The sequence below is a fragment of the Leucoraja erinacea genome, chromosome 24 (genome assembly GCF_028641065.1).
Source record: "Leucoraja erinacea ecotype New England chromosome 24, Leri_hhj_1, whole genome shotgun sequence".
Classification (NCBI taxonomy): Eukaryota; Metazoa; Chordata; class Chondrichthyes; order Rajiformes; family Rajidae; genus Leucoraja; species Leucoraja erinaceus.
The window spans coordinates 29,538,123-29,559,691 of NC_073400.1; the positions used below are offsets into that span (position 1 = coordinate 29,538,123).

The 21,569-nt window shown below is 45.8% G+C and overlaps 1 protein-coding gene across 2 annotated transcripts in view; it reads left to right on the forward strand.

Moving 5' to 3' along the window:
• The window catches only part of LOC129708884 (polymeric immunoglobulin receptor-like), a 36,957-nt gene that overhangs the window by 2,131 nt on the left and 13,257 nt on the right, over positions 1 to 21,569 (forward strand). Inside the window, exons 2-9 of one of the 2 annotated variants that reach the window (XM_055654933.1) lie at positions 780 to 1,100; positions 3,399 to 3,719; positions 4,193 to 4,501; positions 5,806 to 6,126; positions 7,512 to 7,560; positions 8,684 to 8,772; positions 9,312 to 9,358; positions 9,770 to 14,782. In XM_055654933.1, the coding sequence (XP_055510908.1) occupies positions 780 to 1,100; positions 3,399 to 3,719; positions 4,193 to 4,501; positions 5,806 to 6,126; positions 7,512 to 7,560; positions 8,684 to 8,772; positions 9,312 to 9,358; positions 9,770 to 10,045 (1,733 nt within the window). In that variant the 3' untranslated portion in view covers positions 10,046 to 14,782. Of the gene's footprint in view, positions 1 to 779; positions 1,101 to 3,398; positions 3,720 to 4,192; positions 4,502 to 5,805; positions 6,127 to 7,511; positions 7,561 to 8,683; positions 8,773 to 9,311; positions 9,359 to 9,769; positions 14,783 to 20,952; positions 21,274 to 21,569 lie in introns of those variants that run through there. The other variant, XM_055654932.1, reaches the window with a different exon arrangement.

The window sequence follows — 21,569 nt, forward strand, 5'->3', positions numbered from 1 at the left end:
AAGTAGAGTGTTTTTGTTGCGAGCTAACTCAGCCAGCAGAAAGACAATCCATGATTGTTATCGATCATCTTACAGTGCATATATACATGAAAAGGAAGTAACGTTTAGTGTAAGGTAAAGCCAGCAAAGTCCGATCAAAGGTAGTCCGAGGGTCATCAGAGAGGTAGATGGGAGTTCAGCACCGCTCTCTGTTTGTGGTAGGATGATTGAGATGCCTGATAACAGCCGGGATGAAACTGTCCCTGAATCTGGCGGTGTGCGTGTTCACGCTAGTAACGCTCTCCAGTAAGGGACCCGCTTTATTGTAACCCGTCCGTCCTCTGTCCTCAGTCAGGGCGTTGTAAAGGCAGTGAATGTCTAAACACGGGTCCGGCCCAGTGTCGGTTGAGAGATGAATGTTGGCAACGCAGCCGGCGGCACCGCCAATGAAATAGCAAAGTGGGGAATTTCTGTGAGAGGCCGGGCACCGCCTGGGATTGTTGAAAGGCAGCTCCTGCAACACTGTCGCGCTCCCTCAGTACCGCACTGCGATCCCAGCCCAGTTTCCGTTCGGGGATCTGGAGTGGGAAGTGAACCCTAATTGTACGGACCCGGGGACAGAACACTGACACAACTGGTTCAATAACAGCACTGCCTGTACTTTAGACCGGAGACATTGGCCGTGAAGCAATATGACACATCATGGAACGTCTTAAGTTTTCTTTCATGCAATCTTCAAAAATGTATCTATTTCCATTAAGCAGTTCATTTGCTCTCCATCTGAAAGTTTCTCCCCTCAGTTTCAGGTGCAATGCGGGGAGAGAGGGAGGTAAGAGGAGTTGTGGGAAGAGCGATCACAATCGATTGTCACTATGAACAATGGTACCGCTCATACACAAAATACTGGTGCCGTGGGTGGACTATCCAATGTACAGTTTTAGCGGATACAAATGGACAACACGGACGGAGTGAAAGAGTGTCAATCACAGATAACCCGGCACGAGGAATATTTACTGTGACTGTGGAGGATCTTCAGTCTGGAGATACAGGATGGTACAGATGTGGAATTCATACAGATGGCACGGATCCATACTTTAACGTATATCTCCAAGTATCTGACGGTACGTTTCGCAGCGATTGACTTGAAGTCTCCACTGAAATGCCTGATTCATGTTTTCTCCGGGAAGTGTCACTTCAAGTGGGATGCTCAGCACATGTTCCTGCCGCTGAACTGTAAAAAAAAGTCACCCTGTCAGAGGTTTGCATTCCCACTCAAACTAATGATCCGACAGGTACAGATCAGTGACAAACAAGTGTTGCTCGTGGTCTGAACACCCGGAGAAACATAAACAGGGAATGTGTCCCCAGAACTCAACAGACTGCGTTCAGTGATCGCGGGGCAGAGCAGCCCGCTCCCCGCCCCCACCTCAGGGATCAGTCACTTCCTCCCCACATCGCACGCTCCCTCTCCCTCTGCCCCGTCAATGCGCCCCCACCCCCAGCAGCCACTGTCCACCCACCGCCCGGCAGCCAGCCAGCCTCTCCACCCGGACATTTCCCTGGTGGTAAGGAGAATAAATTCATCTTTCGCCCCATCAGCCGTCGCACACAGTATATAATCCTCCAACATTTTCGCCACTTCCATCGGAATCCCACATCTAGCCACATATTCCCATCTCCACCGCTTTCTCCTCTCCGAAGAGACCGTTCCCTCCGCAACTCCCTGGTCAACTCGTCCTTTCCCACCCAAACCACCCCGTCCCCAGGTACCTACAACTGCAGCAGATGCAACACCTGGCCCTATACCTCCTCTGTTCACTCCGACTAAGGACTCCAACAGTCTTTTCGGGTGAAGCAGCGGTTCACTTGAATCTTCTCTAAACTCTTCTACTATATCCGCTGTTCCATGTGTGAACAAGATGGGAGACCAAGCGCAGACTCGGCGATCGTTTCGCTGAACAACTGCGCTCAGTCTGCCTCGGCCTACGCTAATTTCCGTTTGCTAAACACTAACTCCCCCTCCCATTCCCAAACTTACCTTTCTGTCCTGGACCTCCTCCACTGTCAGAGTGAGGCCAAACGCAAATTGGAGGAACAGCGCCTCATATTTCGCTTTGGCAGCTTACAACCCAGCGGTTTAAATATTGACTTCTCAAACTTCAAGTAACCGTTGTTTTACCCCTGTCTCAATCCCGCCCTAGTTCTCCATTTACATTCACTGTCCTCTTCATTATATTTTACAGATTGTGTGCCTCGTTGTCACCTTCCCTTCGTCTGACAATGATCCATTCTGCATTTCCGTTTAACATTGTCAACTTTTAGCACTTGTTTTCCCTCCTTACTCTTCCATTACTATTCTGTCACCCTAGACTTGACTCTCAGGCTGAAGAAGGGTCCCGACCCGATTCTTCACCCATTCTTTCTCTCGAGAGATGCTGCCTGCTCCACTATGATACTCCAGCCTTGTGTGTCTAGCTTAAAGGGATCGTTATTAGTTTTGGCCTTTAATTTCCAAGGCATTGAATGGGGTTTTTGGTACGCTGCTCTTCATCAGTGAGACCATTCAGAACATAATCTGAGATAATCTGCTTCAGACGTGCAGATGTTGAGTCCACACTTTGGGAATTGTGTTCAGCTTTAGTCCCTCAGCTCCAAGAAAAGTGCCGTTGAGGTGGACAGCGTGCAGAAAGGTTTTAGGGCGACGCTGCCTGGACAGGGTGGGATTGACGCAGGGAGCGATTGGACAAACTCAGACTTCATTCCTTGGTGTGGAAATGATTGAGCGAGGAACTTATAGAACTGTATCAATCACGAGAAGCATGTTCATTTTCCCACGATATGTGGGATGAGGAAGTGGAGGACAGAGGTAATGGGAACTATTTAAAGAGGGGAGAATAGTAAGGTGTCACTTACTGTAATGGCATGTTTTGTACAGATGAGTGGCCGAAGCTGAACACAAATCGCCAAGTTCGACCTCAACAATATATGTACAACTGAAACATAACATCCCAACTTCTGTTCTGAGGGACAACATTCGCTACACATTGGGTGATATTTATATGGAACCTGCTGGCAGAGGAAGTTGTTGAGGCAGTTAGAATAATAGCATTTAAAATACATTTTGGACAGTTGCGTAGATTGGGATCATTGCGAGTGATAAAGGAGAAACGTGGACATATGGAAATGGCCAAAAAGACATGTTGGTCGGCATGAATGAGCTGTTGTGATGGGCATCTTTCGGTACTCTATACCTCTAACCTTCTTCGATTTGTGGGCTTCGCACACTCACAGAGATGTAGATGAGCCGGTGAGATATCAACTAGACGGTTCGGGCTGAGATAAAGGGCTGCTGAGATTTAGCATGTGTTTGGTGTATAACTGTTCATACAGGTGACTGAATGTTTGCTCCATTCCCACAGAACCAGTGTCTGCTCCTATGCTCAGATATCTGTCACCAGCAAATGCCTCACGTCTCGGAGGCTCAGTGTCAGTGTCGTGTGAGTCTGTCAGTGGATCCCTTCCCATCAATTACACATGGTGTGAGAAGAACGAGCATCGGTGTTCAACGATCTTGTCTGGCAATCAATTGGATCTGAGTTGTGAAATCCTCAGAGGTCAACATCGTCAATATTACTGCACAGCCACAAATAATCGTGGGATAAAACCCAGTGAAATACTCAACGTGAATGTCTCCAATGGAGAAGGAACGTGCAGTTATGTGACAGAAATCAACAATGCAGGTGAGTGTTAACTCATTCACCCTTGGGTGAACCATTCAGCAGTTTAAGAAGCACTGGCCTAGGCCACAGTTTCGCTGAACACTTGTGCTTGGTTTGTCATGACCCATAATCGCGCTTGAAAGACACTCCATTCTGAACCTCCCCCGCAGATGCAGAGCAGCAGCAGTTTACACCATCTGCACGATGCACTGCAGCAACTCACCAAGACTCCCTAGACAGCGCCTTCCAATTGCAACGGGCTCCGTGTCCAATGCATCATTCTTCACCATTCACACCCACATTGGCTGGGAAGCGCTTTGGAACGACCTGTGCAGATGGTGAGGGACAGTGTACAGTATCTGTCTCTCATCGCAATCTAGGTGGAATTTAACACAGCTAAGAAAATGATTGGGCGGACTCCCTTGTATACTAGAATGTGCATGTTTGTGAAAGGCTAATTTTGCTCTTCAATTTATCAAATATGTTTCCTTCAGTTTCAGGTGCACTGTGGGCGGAGAGTGATGTAAGAGGGGTTGTGGGAAGAGCGATCACAATCGATTGTCACTATGCAGCAGTGTACCGCTCACACACAAAATACTGGTGCCGTGGGACAAGTCGCCAGTGTACACATGTAGGTGAAACAAATGGGAAGAGCGGAAAGGCGTCAATCACAGATAACCCGGCACGAGGAATATTTACTGTGACTGTGGAGGATCTTCACTCTGGAGATACAGGATGGTACAGATGTGGAATTACTACATCTGGCGAACCAACATTTAAAGTATATCTCCAAGTATCTGAAGGTAGGTTTCTCAATGAGTGACTTTATGTCTCCACTTTGGCAACGCATAAAACATTTGTTAGGTGGGAGTCTGGTGCACAGTTCTGGTCGCCGCTTTATAAAACAAAAGATGTGGAAGGTTTGGAGAGGTTACAGAAAAGGTCACCGGGATATTTAGTTGTAGTTTACAAATGCAACATGGAAACGGATCCTTCGGCCCACCGAGTCCACACCGACTGGCGATCACCGGTCACACTAGTTCTATGTTATTCCACTTCCCCATTCGCTCCCTACACACAATTCTACAATACCGCCATTCACACACCTCATTAGTGCAACATTATCACCATCAACAATTTTATGCAAGGAAATTAAAACGTTGTTGAGAGTGATACTTTTGCACTAATGGGGTGTTTGACAGGGAATTTGGCTGTCGCTTTGAAATGTAGCATCTGAGTAGCTGACATTGTCCCCATCTGTACTGGAGTGTGTCCATGTCGATTCCCTTCAAAATTGCGCTCCAGCATACACAGTTTGATTTTAATTAGACAAATGGGCAGCATCCTTGTTGTTTTCAATGTCTAACAGTGTTGCATAAACGATGCTCCCTTTTCCTGCTGGTAATTCCTGAAATGTATAAGAGAATCCAAGATGTGTCTGATGATTTGTCTGATTTGTGTTCAGTTTTAGTTGGATAGGGTGCAGAATAGATTTACAAGGATGTTGCGATGACTTGAGGGCCTGACTTCGATGGACGGGATATAGACAATAGACAATAGAAAATTGAGCAGACTAGGACATTATTTCTTGGAGCGCAGTAGGAAGAAGGATGATCTTATGGCAGCTACAAAATCATGTGATGAATAGATCGAGTAAATGCACAGTCTTTTGCCCCGAGTAGGGGAATCGAGAACCAGAGGACATAGTTTTAAGATGAGGGGGGAATGATTTAACAAGAACCTGGGGAGTAACGTTTTTACACAAAAGTTGGTAGGTATATGAAACGAACAGCCGACAGATGTAGTTATGGCAGGTACTATCACAACATTTAAGAATAATTTGGACAGGAACATGAATAGTATAAGTTTAGAGGGTCAAGGGCCAAGCAAGGGCAGGTTGAACTAGTGCAGATTGGGCGTGTTGGTCAGTGCGGGCAGGTTTGACTGAGGGGCCTGTTTCTACACTGTACGACTGTGATTCTATGTAGATGGATGGGTCAGATTCCAACCGGGCGGCTCTGGCTAAGATACAGAGATGGTGGATATTGGCGAGTGTTTGATTTTATGATGTTCACTCAGTGTCTGACTGTTTGCTCCTTTCCCACAGAACCCGTGTCTGTTCCTGTGCTTGGATTTCTGTCACCAGCCGATGTCTCCTGTTTCGGGGGCTCAGTGACAGTGTCATGTGAGTCGGTCCGGGGATCGCTTCCCATTAACTACACCTGGTATGAAAAGACCCCATCTGGGGATTCAAAGATCTCAGACAACAATGCCCTGGGTCTACATTGTCAATCCTTCAAACATCAGCACCATCAATATTTCTGCACAGCCTCAAATCAACATGGATCAAAATCCAGTGAAATGGTCAACATGTCCATCTCCAGCAGTGACGTGCCCTGTAGTTTCCAGGTGAAAATCAACGGCACTGGTAAGTAGTGAAGGGAATGGGAAAAGAAGGGGAAGTGCGGTGGGGTGGTTCATAAAATCACAAGTGATAGAAGCAGAAATAGACCATTCAATCATGGCTGATCTATCTTCCCCTCTTCACCCCATTCTCCTGCCTTCTCCCCAAACCCCCGACACTCTGAAATCCATGCACATTATTTAATTAATTTATCAAGATTAAAATGATGGAGTTATGGCCCATTTGTCAATACTTTATTGCTGGGCTCCAGAAACAGTTTTCACAGAGCTGGTGTAGGCCAGCTTCCCGGCTAGAACTTCCTCTTATGTTTACACAGCTGTAAACTAGGTTTGCAGTGACATCAGTCCAAGCACTTTCACTTTCCATCATCTCCACATGACCGACACTCAAATATGGGAAGGGAACAGAAATTATCCGTAAATGTGGCCACAGTTAACTTCTAGACTATCAGATTTGGTCCACTGTGTTACCATTAAGTACCATCGATACTTATCCCATTTTTACCAGCCGCTCACCCATAGTCTTCTTAGATTTGGCAATTCAAGTGCCCTCACCATCTCAGTTTAAAAATATTTCTTGCTCTGATACCCTCCAAATATTCTACTGCTCAACCCAACCCTATGTTCTCCATTTCTATGCACATCTGCTGTGCTGATTTCCCACGAAATACCCTATCTATGTTCCTCATAGCTTTGCACACCTGCAATAGCTTCCTCATTCCTCTCCTGTGTGGAATAAAAGTCCCATCTATCCAGTTTAGTTTAGAGATCCAGCGTGGAAGCAGCTGCCTTTCACCGGTACACAAATTCTACAATTAGGAGCAATTCAAAACTAAGGGACAATTTACAGAAGCCAATTAATCTACAAACCTACACGTCTTTAGTTTAGAGATACAGCGCGGAAACAATCCCGTTGGCCCACCGGGTCCGCGCCGACCAGCAAGGACCCGCCGACCTGAGATCCATCCCCACATATTAACACCATCCTACACCCACTAGGGATCATTTTTACATTTACCAAACCAATGTAACCTACAAACCTGCACGTCTTTGGAGTGTGGGAGGAAACTGAAGATCTCGGCGAAAACCCACGCAGGTCACGGGGAGAACGTACACACTCCGTATAGACAGCACCCGTAGTCGGGATCGAACTTGGGCTGCATTCGTTGGCAGCAACTCTACCACTGTGCTGCCGTATTGGTGGCGACCTGAGTTGTAACCAGTGCTCCAGCTTATCTTGACAACATCTCCCATTTGCTGCAAATTACAATGAAGAAACATTGCCCTGTCTATTAAGCCTATAAACTCTTTACATCGGACAATCATGCTCTCTTGTTCAACTGCAAGCAAAAAGCAGTGAAACTGATTTTTATTTCCTTGTTCCAACAGGACCTGAATATTCTTGTGAAACTTCGAAAGGATCCGAAGATTCTTCAAGGTAAACTACTCTGTTTCCAATGAAAGGTGCTATATACTAATTGCTGGTGTTTTGATTGTGATTGCTTCAATTGGGAAATTGGGAGAGTTGTGTCTTCCGTTCACTGGCATTAAAGGCCAGTTGGAGTATTGATCTGAATACACAGTGACACAGCCAGTAGAATCACAGCCTCACAATGCCAGGACACTGATCTTATGACCTTATTCTATAATAATATAAGTATATAATTTGAAACCAGATAATACTTAACAAATCAGAAGGGAAATTGCACTGGTTTACATCTCATTGTGTTGTGTACATGCTTGGGTGATAAGAACAAATTCCTCCATTTGTTGCCCTTCAGAGGACGTTCCCTGCAGTATTCACCATGACGTCTCCATCACTAACCTCATCCCATGGTGTGAGATGAGTATAGTTGTCAAACCCAAGTATTGTTGTTTTGCCTTGCTGTGACCTGCTCTAGTGTGATACTGATAGGAAAATGCATAGTGAATTATGGGCTAAAACTTTGATATCACTTTTGGCATGACCTTGCTGAGTTGGTCAAAGTCTCAATGTCAGTCACTCCAACAGCAGGAAGTGTCTCCACCTAGAACGTGACCCTGGGAGGGAGGCATGTTAGGTCACACTGCTGACCTTGAGATGGTTATGGTGAGTCACCTTCTGGATATGTTCAAGGTTTGTAGGTTAATTGACTTCTGTAAAGTGTCTCTAATGTTTAGCGTAGATCTAGTGTATAGGGATTGCTGGCCGATGAAGACTTGGTGTGCCGAAAAGCCTGTTTCCATGCTGTACCTCTAAACTAAACTAAACTAAATCAAACTCAGCTGAACTAAACTAAACTAATCATTGCAAACAAGTGTTTAACAGTTCCCACGCATCTTTCCTTAATGGTTGGACGCAATTGCTCTTCAACCAATTTCACGATCGTTGGCCAATGTCACCTTACTGAGAGCAGATTAGTTGCTGCATTACCCACCGAAACAGACTCTTCATTTCCTTTGCTTCACACTTCAAAAAAATCATGAAAGGTGCCGTATAAATGCTTGACTTGTGTTCTTTACTGAAGGCCAAGAATCAATGATGAGCCATACCTCACCCTTCCCTATTCTCTGTCTGACAGGATCATTTACATAGTTGCGTCTGGTGTCACTGTGCTTCTCCTGATTCTCATCATTGCCTTCTTTTGGTACCGAAAGCGTAAAACCAAGGGTGAGTTTTTGATTTCCCTTAAATAATTTCACAATACATGCCTCGGTTCCTTGCAGAATGTCAAGAGATTTAATTATGTTCTAATCAACAAATGCCCTGCATTAAAGTAATAAAGTGTAGGAGGAAGCATGAATGATCAATAATGCTATCATGTTTGATGCTATCATTGTGAGTCGGTGACAATAAATGTTGTTTTAACATCATTGCACAGAAACTGTCTGACCTTATATTTAGGAGTACCTCCAAAATAAAAGGTCTTCCACATAACATGTAGATGTTTCTGTGTGTTGGAAGGAACTGCCGATGCTGGTTTACAATGAAGATAAACACAAAATGCTCAAACAATTCAGCGGGTCAGGGTGCGCCTCTCCAGAAGAGGAATGGGTGAGGTTTAGAGTCGAGACCCTTCTTCAGACTGAGAGTCAGGGGAAAGGGAAATGAGAGATCTAGAAGGTACATAGAACAAATGAATGAAATATGTGAATGAATGATGTTTAAACCTGTTCCTGATATGGCTCTATCGACATCATATTTTGCAGAATCCAAGTGCAATACATCACGCGGTGAAGACAACAATGAAACCCAGGTAAAAATGGGAGGTATAAATTCTCTGAGTGTTGAAGAATATAGAACATTGAATTATCTGTGTTTACACAGGTCGTTTAGCAACACCAGTCCACTCCAGTTAAGAGATCCATTGCAGAAGCACGCCCTTCGGCCCACAGAGTCCACGCTGCCCGGAGAACCCTGCACACTAACACTATCCTACACACACTAGGGGCAATTTGCACTTATGCCAAACTATTTAAACTACAAACCTGTTGTAGGCGCTGTCAGGCAACAACTCTACCGCTGCTCCACCATGCTGTGCTATCGTTGTGTTGTAAACAGCAGCAAATAGCTTGTACTGTACACTGAACAACTATTTTGTAATAGACATCTGTTGAGGACCTATCAGCTCTATTAGGTTGTAAAATTGAATTTTGTTATATTTTAGGAAATGACAGCGTTGGAAGGGACCGACATTTATGCAAATCTGCAGCAACCTGGAAACAACAGGGCAGGTGGCCATTTGGATAACAATGAAGGTGGAATCACGTATGCAGTGGTGAATTGTCAAAGGAAGTCGAGATCAAGGGAGCATGTGACTGACAACGCTGTCGTCTACGCAGATGTCAATTTTCATCGCAACTGCCCAAAGGGCAATCGGAAACCCCACTCTACTGGGACTCCAGAGAACACTGAGTCAATCTATGCCTCTGTTGTTTCTTAGGAGCTATTTTCAATTCGGTGTGAGTTTTGGGCAATACTCGCTTCACCACTGTATTCAGATTACACTGCTTTAATCTGTTCTATACTTTGTCAAAGAAGGACACAAAATGCTGGAGTAACTCAGCAGGTCAGGCAGCATCTCTGGAGAAAATGGACAGGTGGCCTTTGAGGTTGGGACCCTTCTTCAGATGGTCTGTGGAAAGGTCCGGACCATAAATGGCACCAATCCATTTTCGCCAGAGATGTTTCTTGACCATCTGAGTTACTCTAGCATTTTGGGTTAGTCTTTGGTATAAACTGGCATCTTTTTATAGCTCTACTTTGTCAAACTCTTTCTGAATGGTTTTGTTCAATTCATCAAGTGTCATGGGTGATGGGGAGAAGGGAGGAGAGTGGTGTTTGGAGGGAGAGGTAAATCAGCGATGATTGAATGGTGGAGTAGCCTTGATGGGTCAAATTGTCTGCTCCTATCACTAATGACCTTATGAATTCCACTCCCATCACCAATCTCTTTCATCCGCAAGTATAATGAATGGGCCTAGACCATGCATACAAATGATAAAATGGCACTGCTTCCCATTCTTGTCATACCCACCCTCATTCCCTCCACCCACAAGTTCCCCAACCCTCCCATCATCATTCCTTGCAAGGGGCAGCCTAAACACATCACACCCCATTGTCTCTGGGCCAAAATATAATGTGTTCAAGTCCATAAAGGGGCAATGGATCAAGCAAGAACATGGGTTCAAGTGGATAGTGGGCTAAGTCAGAGATGCCCAAGATGCAGCAGACGTAAGTTCAATTGGAAATGTTGATCTTTGCAGCATTGCTACAGGACCTCTTCTCAAATCTAGAGGTACTCTGTTAGAAAGATACAAAGTTCTTACAGAGCAGCAGAGTGCAGGTGAAGGGATGAGGTTTTCCTTGTCTCAATTATCCAAACGCAGTGAGGGGGGTTAAGTAGGGCCAAAGGGCCTGTTTCGGCGTTGTATGAATCTATGACTCCAATGCAATCTAGCCTGGGAACAATTGTTTCTTAGATATCAAAGGATCTATGGACATAGAACTAGTACAGGTTATTGTCATGATAATGGATAAGCTATGATTTTAATGCATAGTGTCGTCATGAAGGACCTAGTGGGGCCTGACATATTTGTACATTAATTTTTTCACCCTACAATACACATTTATTTGTGTACAACACATTTCCAGTCAATGCACCAACACATCAAAGGCCAACGTGCTATGGAATGAAACATTGAGTGTGAGCTGCATCTTGCTGGTGGCAACGTGCTTCCAGTTAATATGAGCAGTTGAGCAAAACACACAAAAAAAAAACACTTCAGTGGGTCAAGCAGCATCTCTGAAAGGAAGTGGACAGATGACATTTCAGGCCAGGACCCTACTTCAGACTGGTGTTACTTTTCTCAGAATATGACTGCAGCAGAAATTCCCAAACAACCAATGTTCATAGGTTCATACGTTTTAGTGCAGAATTAGACCTTTCGGCCATTCAAGTCTACTCCACAATTCAATCATGGCTGATGTATCTTCCCCTCCCAACCCCATTCTACTGCCTTCTCGTTATAACCCCTGACACCCACACTGATAAGGAATCTGTCAATATCTGCCTCAGATATATCCATTGACTTGGCATCTGCAGTTTTCTGGTAAAATAAATTCCACAGATTTACCACCTTCTAACGAACGAAATCTAGCCCATATCACTCTAAACCTATCCTGTCCAGCGTCCCTCAGGTTCCTATTAAATCTTTGCCCCTCACCTTAAATCTATGTCCTCTGGTTCTCAAACTATGTCCTCTGGTTCTCAGGTATTCAGCAAGAACATGTAGAATATAAGAATGTTAGCTCAGGGAGAGCACCTTGCCCTGGCAGGTCAGTGGGTTTCAGGTAGAACACAGTGGCACAGCGGTAGAGTTGCTGCCTTACAGCGCCTGATACCCAGGTTCGATGCTGACTTCAGTTGCTGTTTGTATGGAATTTGTTCATTCCCCCTGTGTCCGGATAAGTTTTCTCTGGGTGCTCCAATTTCCTCCTACTCTACAAAGACATACAGGCCATCGACTTAACTTTGCAGTTTACTTGCCGGTTTGCAAGCACGAGTAGAGGAGGGTGGGGTTTTAAGAGTTAATGTGTACATAACAGATTGCAATTTGCGCGTGGTGAGTCTGCTTTACTTATTTAGAATTGCTAACTAATAATGGTTTTGCAGAACTGAAAACGGTGTTATGACTAAAAAGGGAAGAGACCCGATACCAAATAGTACTGCAGAGAAAAACACATCTGTTCTAAACCGGTGCAGAAATGTGCTGATTGTGTGATTAACTGGACCCGTGCTACTCATGTATAAATATACTGCCTGTGCACAGAATAATTGAGTGGGACCGCGATGGGCAACGATTATGTAACCATACTCGTGGATGCTCTCCCACTCCCGCATGCGCAATAAAGGGCAATTGTTACATTCTTAAAATGTGGTTTGTTGTTTGATAGCGAGGATAGAAATTTAACATTGGTGTAGTTGGCAGGATCTCGCTGGGACCATCTCCGACGACTGAGTAAGCGGCTGCTGTCTGGCCGGGACCTCGAGGGGTGTGAGAAGTGCACTATCGGATCCATTGAGTCTTAACTCCCGAACGAGGTCCCGGGAAACCGCGGTCCCCGAGGTTGATCTGGCTTCCAGCCGAGATCCACAAGAACCAGAAGTAAGAGAAACATCTTTATAATCGACAAGGGGTAGGTTAATTGAACATTCAGACGAAGAAGAATGGGGTCTGTGTAAATTAAGATATTAATTGGACACTCCCATCGTAATTCCTTACAAGGGTCTGTCTAAGCACACCACAACTCATTGTCTCTGGGCTAAAATATTGTGGATTCAAATCTGTAAAGATGCAATGGATCAGCAAGAACATAGGTTCAAGTGGATAGTGGGTTAAGGCAGATAAGCCCAAGACGTAAAATGATCGTAAAACCTAGGTAAGTGGCCTCACTGAAACTTGGTCTAGTGAGGATTTTAGCTGCCTCAGTGACCAGTTGCAAATAAAATGATCTTAATTGAGCCCATTCCTAGATAGTGCCTAGCTAAGGGGAAATGGGGAGTTGGAGGGGAGTAATGTAGCGTGGAACTGCAGAACTATTCATAGCTTTTATAGCCTATTAGTGCAAGAAGTGAGTCACGTGTGTTTTATTGTCATACAGTGTGTACTTGCAGCAGCACAACAGAGTAATATACACGATTTCCTTTATCTTTTGTACTCCCTGAGAATGCAAGTTGGAGGTAGGAGAGGAAGGTAATGTCGATGTGGTTGTGTAAAAGGCACTGAATGTTTTGTATCTGAGGGCATCAGCCCCAGGATATGTGTAACCAAAGTTGGCCAATTTGTAATAAAATAATTGGTTCTGAAAACAATCCCAAAGTCCACGTGAAATGTTCCCGTCTACAACGTCCCTCCCCAGTAAATGAGCACATGACCTACGAGCACCTCAGTGCCAACTGGTAGAGTACGTCACTGCCTGAGCTGCAAGTTTCTGGGTGAGATCCGAAACCAAGAAGATTCAACTGTCATGGCCACATAAACCCTCCCACAAAAAAAGGCCATTTCTGTAGCAGAAGTAAGTTCGATTGGAAATGCTGGTCTTAGCAGCATTGCTACATGACCTCGTCTCAACTCTAGAGGTTCAAAATATACAAAGTTGTTTCAGAACAGGAGAGTGCAGGTGAAGGGATGAGGTATTCCTTGGCTCAATTGTCCAGATGCATTCAGGAGGGGTAAGTTGGGCCGAAGGGCATGTTTCTGCGTTGTGTGACTCTATGACTCCAATACAATCTAGCCTGGGAACAATTGTTTGTTAGATATTACGGGATCTATGGAAGTAGAACTAATATTGGATATTGACATGATGAAGGATAAGCTATGATTGTAATGCGTCGTGTAGTTATGAAGGACCGAACGGAGCCTGACATATTTGTTCCTTAATTTGTTCACCCAAAAATACATTTGATTTGAACAAATTTCCAGTCAGTGTGCAAACACATCAAAGGCCAACGTGCTATGTAAATAAAATGTTAGGTGCTGAGTCAAATGTGTGAGCTGCATCTTGCTGTGGTCAACGTGCGTCCTGTTAAAATGAGCAGTGAGCAAAACACAAAAAAAAAACACTTCAGTGGGTCAAACAGCATCGTTGAAAGGAAATGGACAGTTGACATTTCAGGTCAGGACCCTACTACAGACTGGTGTTATTTTTCTCAGAATATGACGGCAGCAGAAACCCACAAACATACAATGTGGATAGGTTCATAAGTTCTACGTGCAGAATTAGGCTTTTCAGCCCATCAAGTCTATTCCGCCGTTCCTTCATGGCTGACCTATCTACCCCTCTCAACTTCATTCACCTTGCTTCACCCATAACCCCTGACTCCCAAACTAATCAGGAATATGCCAATCTCTGCCTAAAAAAATATCAATTGAATTGCCTTCCATGGTCGTCTATTGAAATGAATTCCACAAATTCACCACCCTCTGACTAAGGAAATGTGGCCCATATCACTCTAAATCCTGTCCAACTTCCTTCAAGTTCCTATCAAATCTTTTTTCCCTCACCCTAAACCAATGTCCTCAGCTTCTCCAACTATGTCCTCTGGTTCTCAAGTATTCAGTAAGAACATGTAGAGTATAAGAATGTTAGCTCAGGGAGTGCACCTTGCCCTGGCAGGTCAGTGGGATTTGTGTAGAACATAGTGGCACAATGGTAGAATTACTGCAGTACAGCGCCTGAGACAAAGGTGCGATGCTGACCTCGGGTGTCTATGTGGAGTTTGTACGTTCTCCTTGTGTCCGCATGGGTTTTCTCTGGGTGCTCCGGCTTCCACCCACACTCCCAAGACATGCAGGTTTGTAGGTTAATTTGCACAGTGAAGTGTATACGGGGTGAACACTGGTAGGCGCGGACTCGGTGGGCCGAAGAGTCTGTTTCCACGCTGTATTTATTTAAATTTGTCTTGCCAATTGCACACTACAGAAGTAGATGGATAACAGAACGAAATCGTTGCAGCAGATGTACAAAGTCAGCAAATGACATGTACATGAACACGACCCTGATCATTTATTAGCTCTGGATTGCAGAGAAGACAAGTTACCAATTCAATTCACCGTGCATATTCTATCTTGCTTTAACTTCACTAAGTGTATCACTTCGCCCTTGTTTGAGTTACATTACACATGTCAGTTACATTCCACATCCCGCTTTCCCAGCTGATCTCCATCCTGTGGTAATTCTAGACAAACTTCTTCACAGTCCACTACACCATTAATTGTCATTTTCAAAACGTGAATATCATGACAATAGTGTTTCAAAGTTTAAATTGAAGAGTTGAAGCAGAGAGGAGAGCGTCAAACTCCAATTAACCTCAGCCGATTTCAGGTGAAAATCCCCTAGTTCCTCCCACCAGCTTCCTGTTTTGCCCCTTGTCAACAGCAATATGCCACAGCAAACGTTTCAATGATTATATTTTTCATTTGCCGGTCCACGTACAAAATCATCAAGAGGGAATGATCCGGAAGTGTACACATCTTAGACGTTTCTACTCTTCTCAATGTCATATTTTATGCAACGTCTCATTGTTTACATGAAGGGTCCCGACCCAAGACGTCACTTATCCACTTTCTCCAGAGGTGCTGCCTGGCCCGCAGAGTTGCTCATGCATTTTTTTTGTTGTCTGTCATTATTCCCACCACCGTTCAGTGTTAACAGTCTCTGAGTACAGAGATAACCGCCGCTCCATCCCTACGGATACATCACACTTGACGAGTGGCTAAAGCAGCTGAAATACAAACGTGTATAGGTCCATGAATAGGGAAGGTTTGGGGAGATGTGGATCGAGCGTAGGCAAATTTGACCAACTTAGATGAGCATGTTGGTCTAACGCGTTGGGGAGGAGGGCCTGTTTCCCGCTGTGTGACTCTGTGAACATCTGGCCCAACCATTTGTTAAATATAACCCTGAGCCTTTCACACCACATCATGTCGAGCTGCTACTGGCTCGCTGTGATTCAGGATCTGACGTCCTGTTCCCTTCTTCCTCAATACTATTTGGGAGATGCGGATGTATCTGAGAACTCAGAGCTGAGCGACAGGCAGACAAGTGCTGGTCTTGTCACTATGGATAAAACAATGTGGATTCCCATTCTTCTCATCTCCTCGCTGCCCGGTGAGTGAAAGCCAGATGTTGATATTCCAATGTTCAATGTTAGTTGTGGTCCCGTGCACCCTTTCCACAGCACAGATGGTTAAGTGTGTGTAGACATGTAATGGGGGAAATGGAACTCAGTGCATTGTGGTGATGGATCTGAAATCACATTTGAATATCTAGACTATGTTCGTGTTTAACAACTCTCTAATTGCATTATGATGCTAGTTTAAATTGAGAATATAAACTGTCCCAGATGAGCAGCGGGACATTTGGCTCCCAATTCAGTTTAGTTTATTGTCACGTGGACCGAGGTACAGTGAAAAGCATTTTTGTTGCTTGCTAACCAGCCAGCAGAAAGACAATACGTGATTACAATCGATGCTCATACAGTGCATAGGAAGGAAATAACGTTTAGTGTAAGATAAAGTCAGCAAAGTATGATCAAGGGTAGTCCGAGGGTCATCAGAGAGGTAGATGGGAGTTCAGCACCGCTCTCTGTTCCTGGTTGGATGATTCAGACGCCTGATAACAGCTGGGAAGAAACTGTCCCTGAATCTGGCGGTGTGCGTTTTCACGCTAGTAACGTTCTCCAGTAAGGGACCCGCTTTATTGTAACCCGTCCGTCCTCTGTCCTCAGTCAGGGCGTTGTAAAGGCGGTGAATGTCTAAACACGGGTCCGGCCCAGTGTCGGTTGAGAGATGAATGTTGGCAGCGCAGCCGGCGGCACCGCCAATGAAATAGCAAAGTGGGGTCTTTCTGTGGGGTGAGAGGCCGGGCACCGCCTGGGATTGTTGAAAGGCAGCTCCTGCAACACTGCCGCGCTCCGTTAGTACCGCACTGCGATTCCAGCCCAGTTTCTGCTCAGGGATCTGGAGTGGGAAGTGAACCCTAATTGTACTGAGCCGGGGACAGAACACTGACACAATGGTTCAATAACAGCACTGCCTGCACTTCAGACCGGAGACATTGGCCGTGAAGCAATATGACACATCATGGAACGTCTTAAGTTTTCTTTCATGTAATCTTCAAAATGTATCTATTTCCATTGAACAGTTCATTTGCTCTCCATATGAAAGTTTCTCCCCTCAGTTTCAGGTGCAGTGTGGGGAGAGGCGTATGTAACAGGAGTTGTGGGAAGAGCGATCACAATCGATTGTCACTATGGAGCAGAGTACCGCTCACACACAAAATACTGGTGTGATTGGAGGAGGAGCCCGTGTAGAGTTTTAGTGGATACAAATGGGCAACACGGACGGAGTGGAAGAGTGTCAATCACAGATAATCCGGCACGAGGAACATTTACTGTGACTGTGGAGAATCTTCACTCTGAAGATGCAGGATGGTACAGATGTGGAATTAGAACATCTGGCGGCCATCCAATGTTTAACGTTTATCTCCGAGTATCTGACGGTACGTTTCGCAGCGATTGACTTGACGTCTCCACTGAAATGCCTGATCCATGTTTTCCCCGGGAAGGGTCAGGGCAGCACCGATATCCCGAGGCTCCGCAGCAGTGCAGAGACCTGCGGGGAGCGGGCGGGGGTCGGGAAACCCCACTCATGTTGCTCTCATCCAATACGGACTCTGTCCCACTGAGCGGCCACCCACGTCAAGTGGGATGCTCAGCACATTTCCCTGCGTCTGAACTGTATGAAATGTCACCCTGTCCGAGGTTTGCATTCCCACTCAAACTAATGATCCGACAGATCAGTGAGAAACAAGTGTTGCTCGCGGTCTGAATACCCGGAGAATAATAAACAGGGAATCAGACCCCAGAGCTCAACAGACTGCGTTCAGTCCTCCCGGGACAGGCCAGCCCGCTCCCCGCCCCCACCTCAGGGATCAGTCACTTCCTCCCCACCCCGCGCTCTCTCTCTCCCTCTGCCCCGTCAATGCGCCCCCACCCCCAACAGCCACTGTCCACCCACCGCCCGGCAGTCAGCCAGCCTCTCCACACGGACATTTCCCCGGTGGCAATTCATCTTTCGCCCCATCAGCCGTCGCACACAGCACACAGTCCTCCGAAATGTTCGCCACCTCCAACGGGATCCCACAACTTGCCACGTCTTCCATCTCCACCGCTTTCTGCTTTCCGATGACATCGTTCCCACCGCAACTCCCAGGTCAACTCGGCTTTCCCCACCCAAACCACCCCGTCCCCAGGTGCCTTCCCCTACAACTGCAGCGGATGCAACACCTGTCCCTATACCTTCTCCGTCTACTCCGTCCAAGGATACAAACAGTCTTTTCGGGCGAGGCAGAGGTTCACTTGCATCTCCTCCAACCTCATCAACTACATCCGCTGTTCCAGGTGTGAACTCCTATATATCGGCGAGACCACGCGCAGACTCCGCTCAGTCAGCCTCAAACTACGCTATGTCCCGATTGTTAAACAGTTTAATTCCCCCTCTCATTCCCAAACTCCTTTCCGGCTTGGACCTCCTCCACTGTCAGAGTGAGGTCAAAGACAAATTGGAGGAACAGAACCTCATATTTCGCTTGGGCAGCTTACACCCCAGTGCTTTGAGCGACAGGATACAAGACAAGTCAAGTTTATTTGTCACAAGATGTGCAGTGAAATGAAAGTGGCAATGCCAGCGGATTGTGCACAAACTGCACAACAGAATAGAATAGAATCAGTATTTACATGTTAGAAAAGTTTTTTTTTTGTAAAGCCACAACACAACAGTAAACTAGTCCCTGGTGAGATAAGACTTTAAAATCCTGATGGCCTGTGAGAAGAAACTCCGTCTCATCCTCTCTGTTTTCACAGCATGACAGCGGTGGCGTTTGCCTGACCGTAGCAGCTGAAACAGTCCGTTGTTGGGGTGGTAGGGGTCCCCCAGAATGTTGCTGGCTCTGGATCTGCACCTCCTGGTGTCTACGTCCTGCAGGGGGGCGAGTGTAGTTCCCATAGTACGTTCGGCCGAACGCACTGCTCTCTGCAGAGCTTTCCTGTCCCAGGCAGAGCTGTTCCCAAACCAGACTGTGATGTTGCCGGCCAAGATGCTTTCTACAGCCAGAGTCGAAGCGCTGGAGGATCCTCAGAGAGACTCTGAATTTCCTCAGCTGCCTGGGGTGGTAAAGGCGCTGCCTTGCCTTACTCACCAGTGCGGCAATGTGTGTTGTCCATGTCAGATCCTCCGTGATGTGGACTCCCAGGTGTTTAAAGCAGCTCGTGTGCTGGCCTTGTCATTATGGATAAAACAATGAACTTCAAGTAACTCTTGCTTTACTCCTCTCCATCCCGCCCCATCCTAGTTCTCCAATTAGTTTCACTGTCATCCTGATTATATTTTACTGATTGTATGCCTCGTTGTCACCTTCCCTTCAGTCAACAATGATCCATTCTACATGTTCCTTTAACTTTGTCACCTTTGATCACTTGTTTTCACACCTTACCCTTCCATTTCTCCCTGTCCCTGTCCCACGACTCTCATAGAAACATAGAAATTAGGTGCAAGAGCAGGCCATTCGGCCCTTCGAGCCTGCAACGCCATTCAATATGATCATGGCTGATCATCCAACATAGTATCCTGTACCTGCCTTTTCTCCATACTCCCTGATCCCTTTAGCCACAAGGGCCACATCTAACTCCCTCTTAAATATAGCCAATGAACTGGCCTCAACTACCTCCTGTGGCAGAGAATTCTCAAGCTGAAGAACGGTGTGGACCCGAAACGTCAGCCATTCCTTCTCTCGAGAGATGCTGCCTGCTCCGCTGAGTTACTCCAGCATTTTGTGTCTATCTTAAAGGGATCGTAATTAATTTTCACCTTAAAATTCCAACGCATTGAACAGGGTTTTTGGTACGCTGGTCTTCATCAGTGAGAACATTCAGAACATAATTTGAGATAATATGCTTCAGATTTGCAGATGTTGAGTCCACACTATGGGAATTGTGTTCAGCTTTAGTCCCTCAGCTCCAAGAAAAGTGCCGTTGAGGTGGACAGCGTGCAGAAAGGTTTTAGGGCGACGCTGCCTGGACAGGATGTGATTGACGCAGGGAGCGATTGGTCAAACTCAGACTTCATTCCTTGGCGTGGAAATGATTGAGCGAGGAACTTATAGAAATGTATCAATCACGAGAAGCATGTTCATTTTCCCACGATGTGTGGGATGAGAAAGTGGAGGACAGAGGTAATGGGAACTATTTAAAGAGGAGGGAATAGTAAGGTGTCACTTACTGTAATGGCATGTTTTGTACAGATGAGTGGCCGAAGCTGAACACGATTCGCCCAAGTTCGACCTCAACAACATATGTACAACTGAAACATAACATCCCAACTTCTGTTCTGAGGGACAACATAGTCCACGCATTGGGTGATATTTATATGGAACCTGCTGCCAGAGGAGGTTGTTGAGGCACTTAGAATAACAGCATTTAAATACATTTTAGGACAGTTGCGTAGATTGGGGTCATTGCGAGTGATAAGGGAGAAACGTGGACATATAGCTATGGCCTAGAAATACATGTTGGTCGGCATGAATGAGCTGTTGTGATGGGCATCTTTCGGTTCTCTATGACTCTAACCTTCTTGGGTTTCTGGGCTTCGCATACTCACAGAGATGTAGATGAGCCGGTGAGATGTCAACCGGACGGTTCGGGCTGAGATAAAGGGCTGCTGAGATTTAGCACGTGTTTGGTTTTTAACTGTTCATACAGGTGACAGAATGGTTGTTCCATTCCCACAGAACTCTTGTCTACTCCTGTGCTCAGATATCTGTCACCAGCAAATGCCTCACGTCTCGGAGGCTCAGTGTCAGTGTCGTGTGAGTCTGTCCGTGGATCCCTTCCCATCCGTTACACATGGTGTGAGAAGAACGTGTATGGGTGTTCAACGATCTTGTATGACAATCAACTGGATCTGAGTTGTGAAATCCTCGGAGGTCGACACCGTCAATATTACTGCACAGCCTCAAATAATCATGGGGGGAAATCCAGTGAAATACTCAACGTGAAAGTCTTCAAAGGAGCAGGAACGTGCAGTTATGTGACAGAAATGAACAATACAGGTGAGTGTTATTTTCCCGTGGGAATATTGTTTCACAATTCTTCTCGTGTTCTTGTAGCTGCTGCTTTTCACCTTGTGGTGATGGTCGTGGGTTTCTAGGTATTTGCAGGCAGCATCATTGCAGCCACCTGAGCTCATGGTGCAACATGCGAGAGTTTGTTTGGAGGACTGGCAAATAATTGCCTGTTGCTTTCACCTGGGAGGTGTTGAGCTTCAAAAGGAGAGAAAGACCTGCACTTATCACAACGGGTCGAGAGCATTCCACCAAATTTCTGCCTAAAAATGATTTTCTGGCTG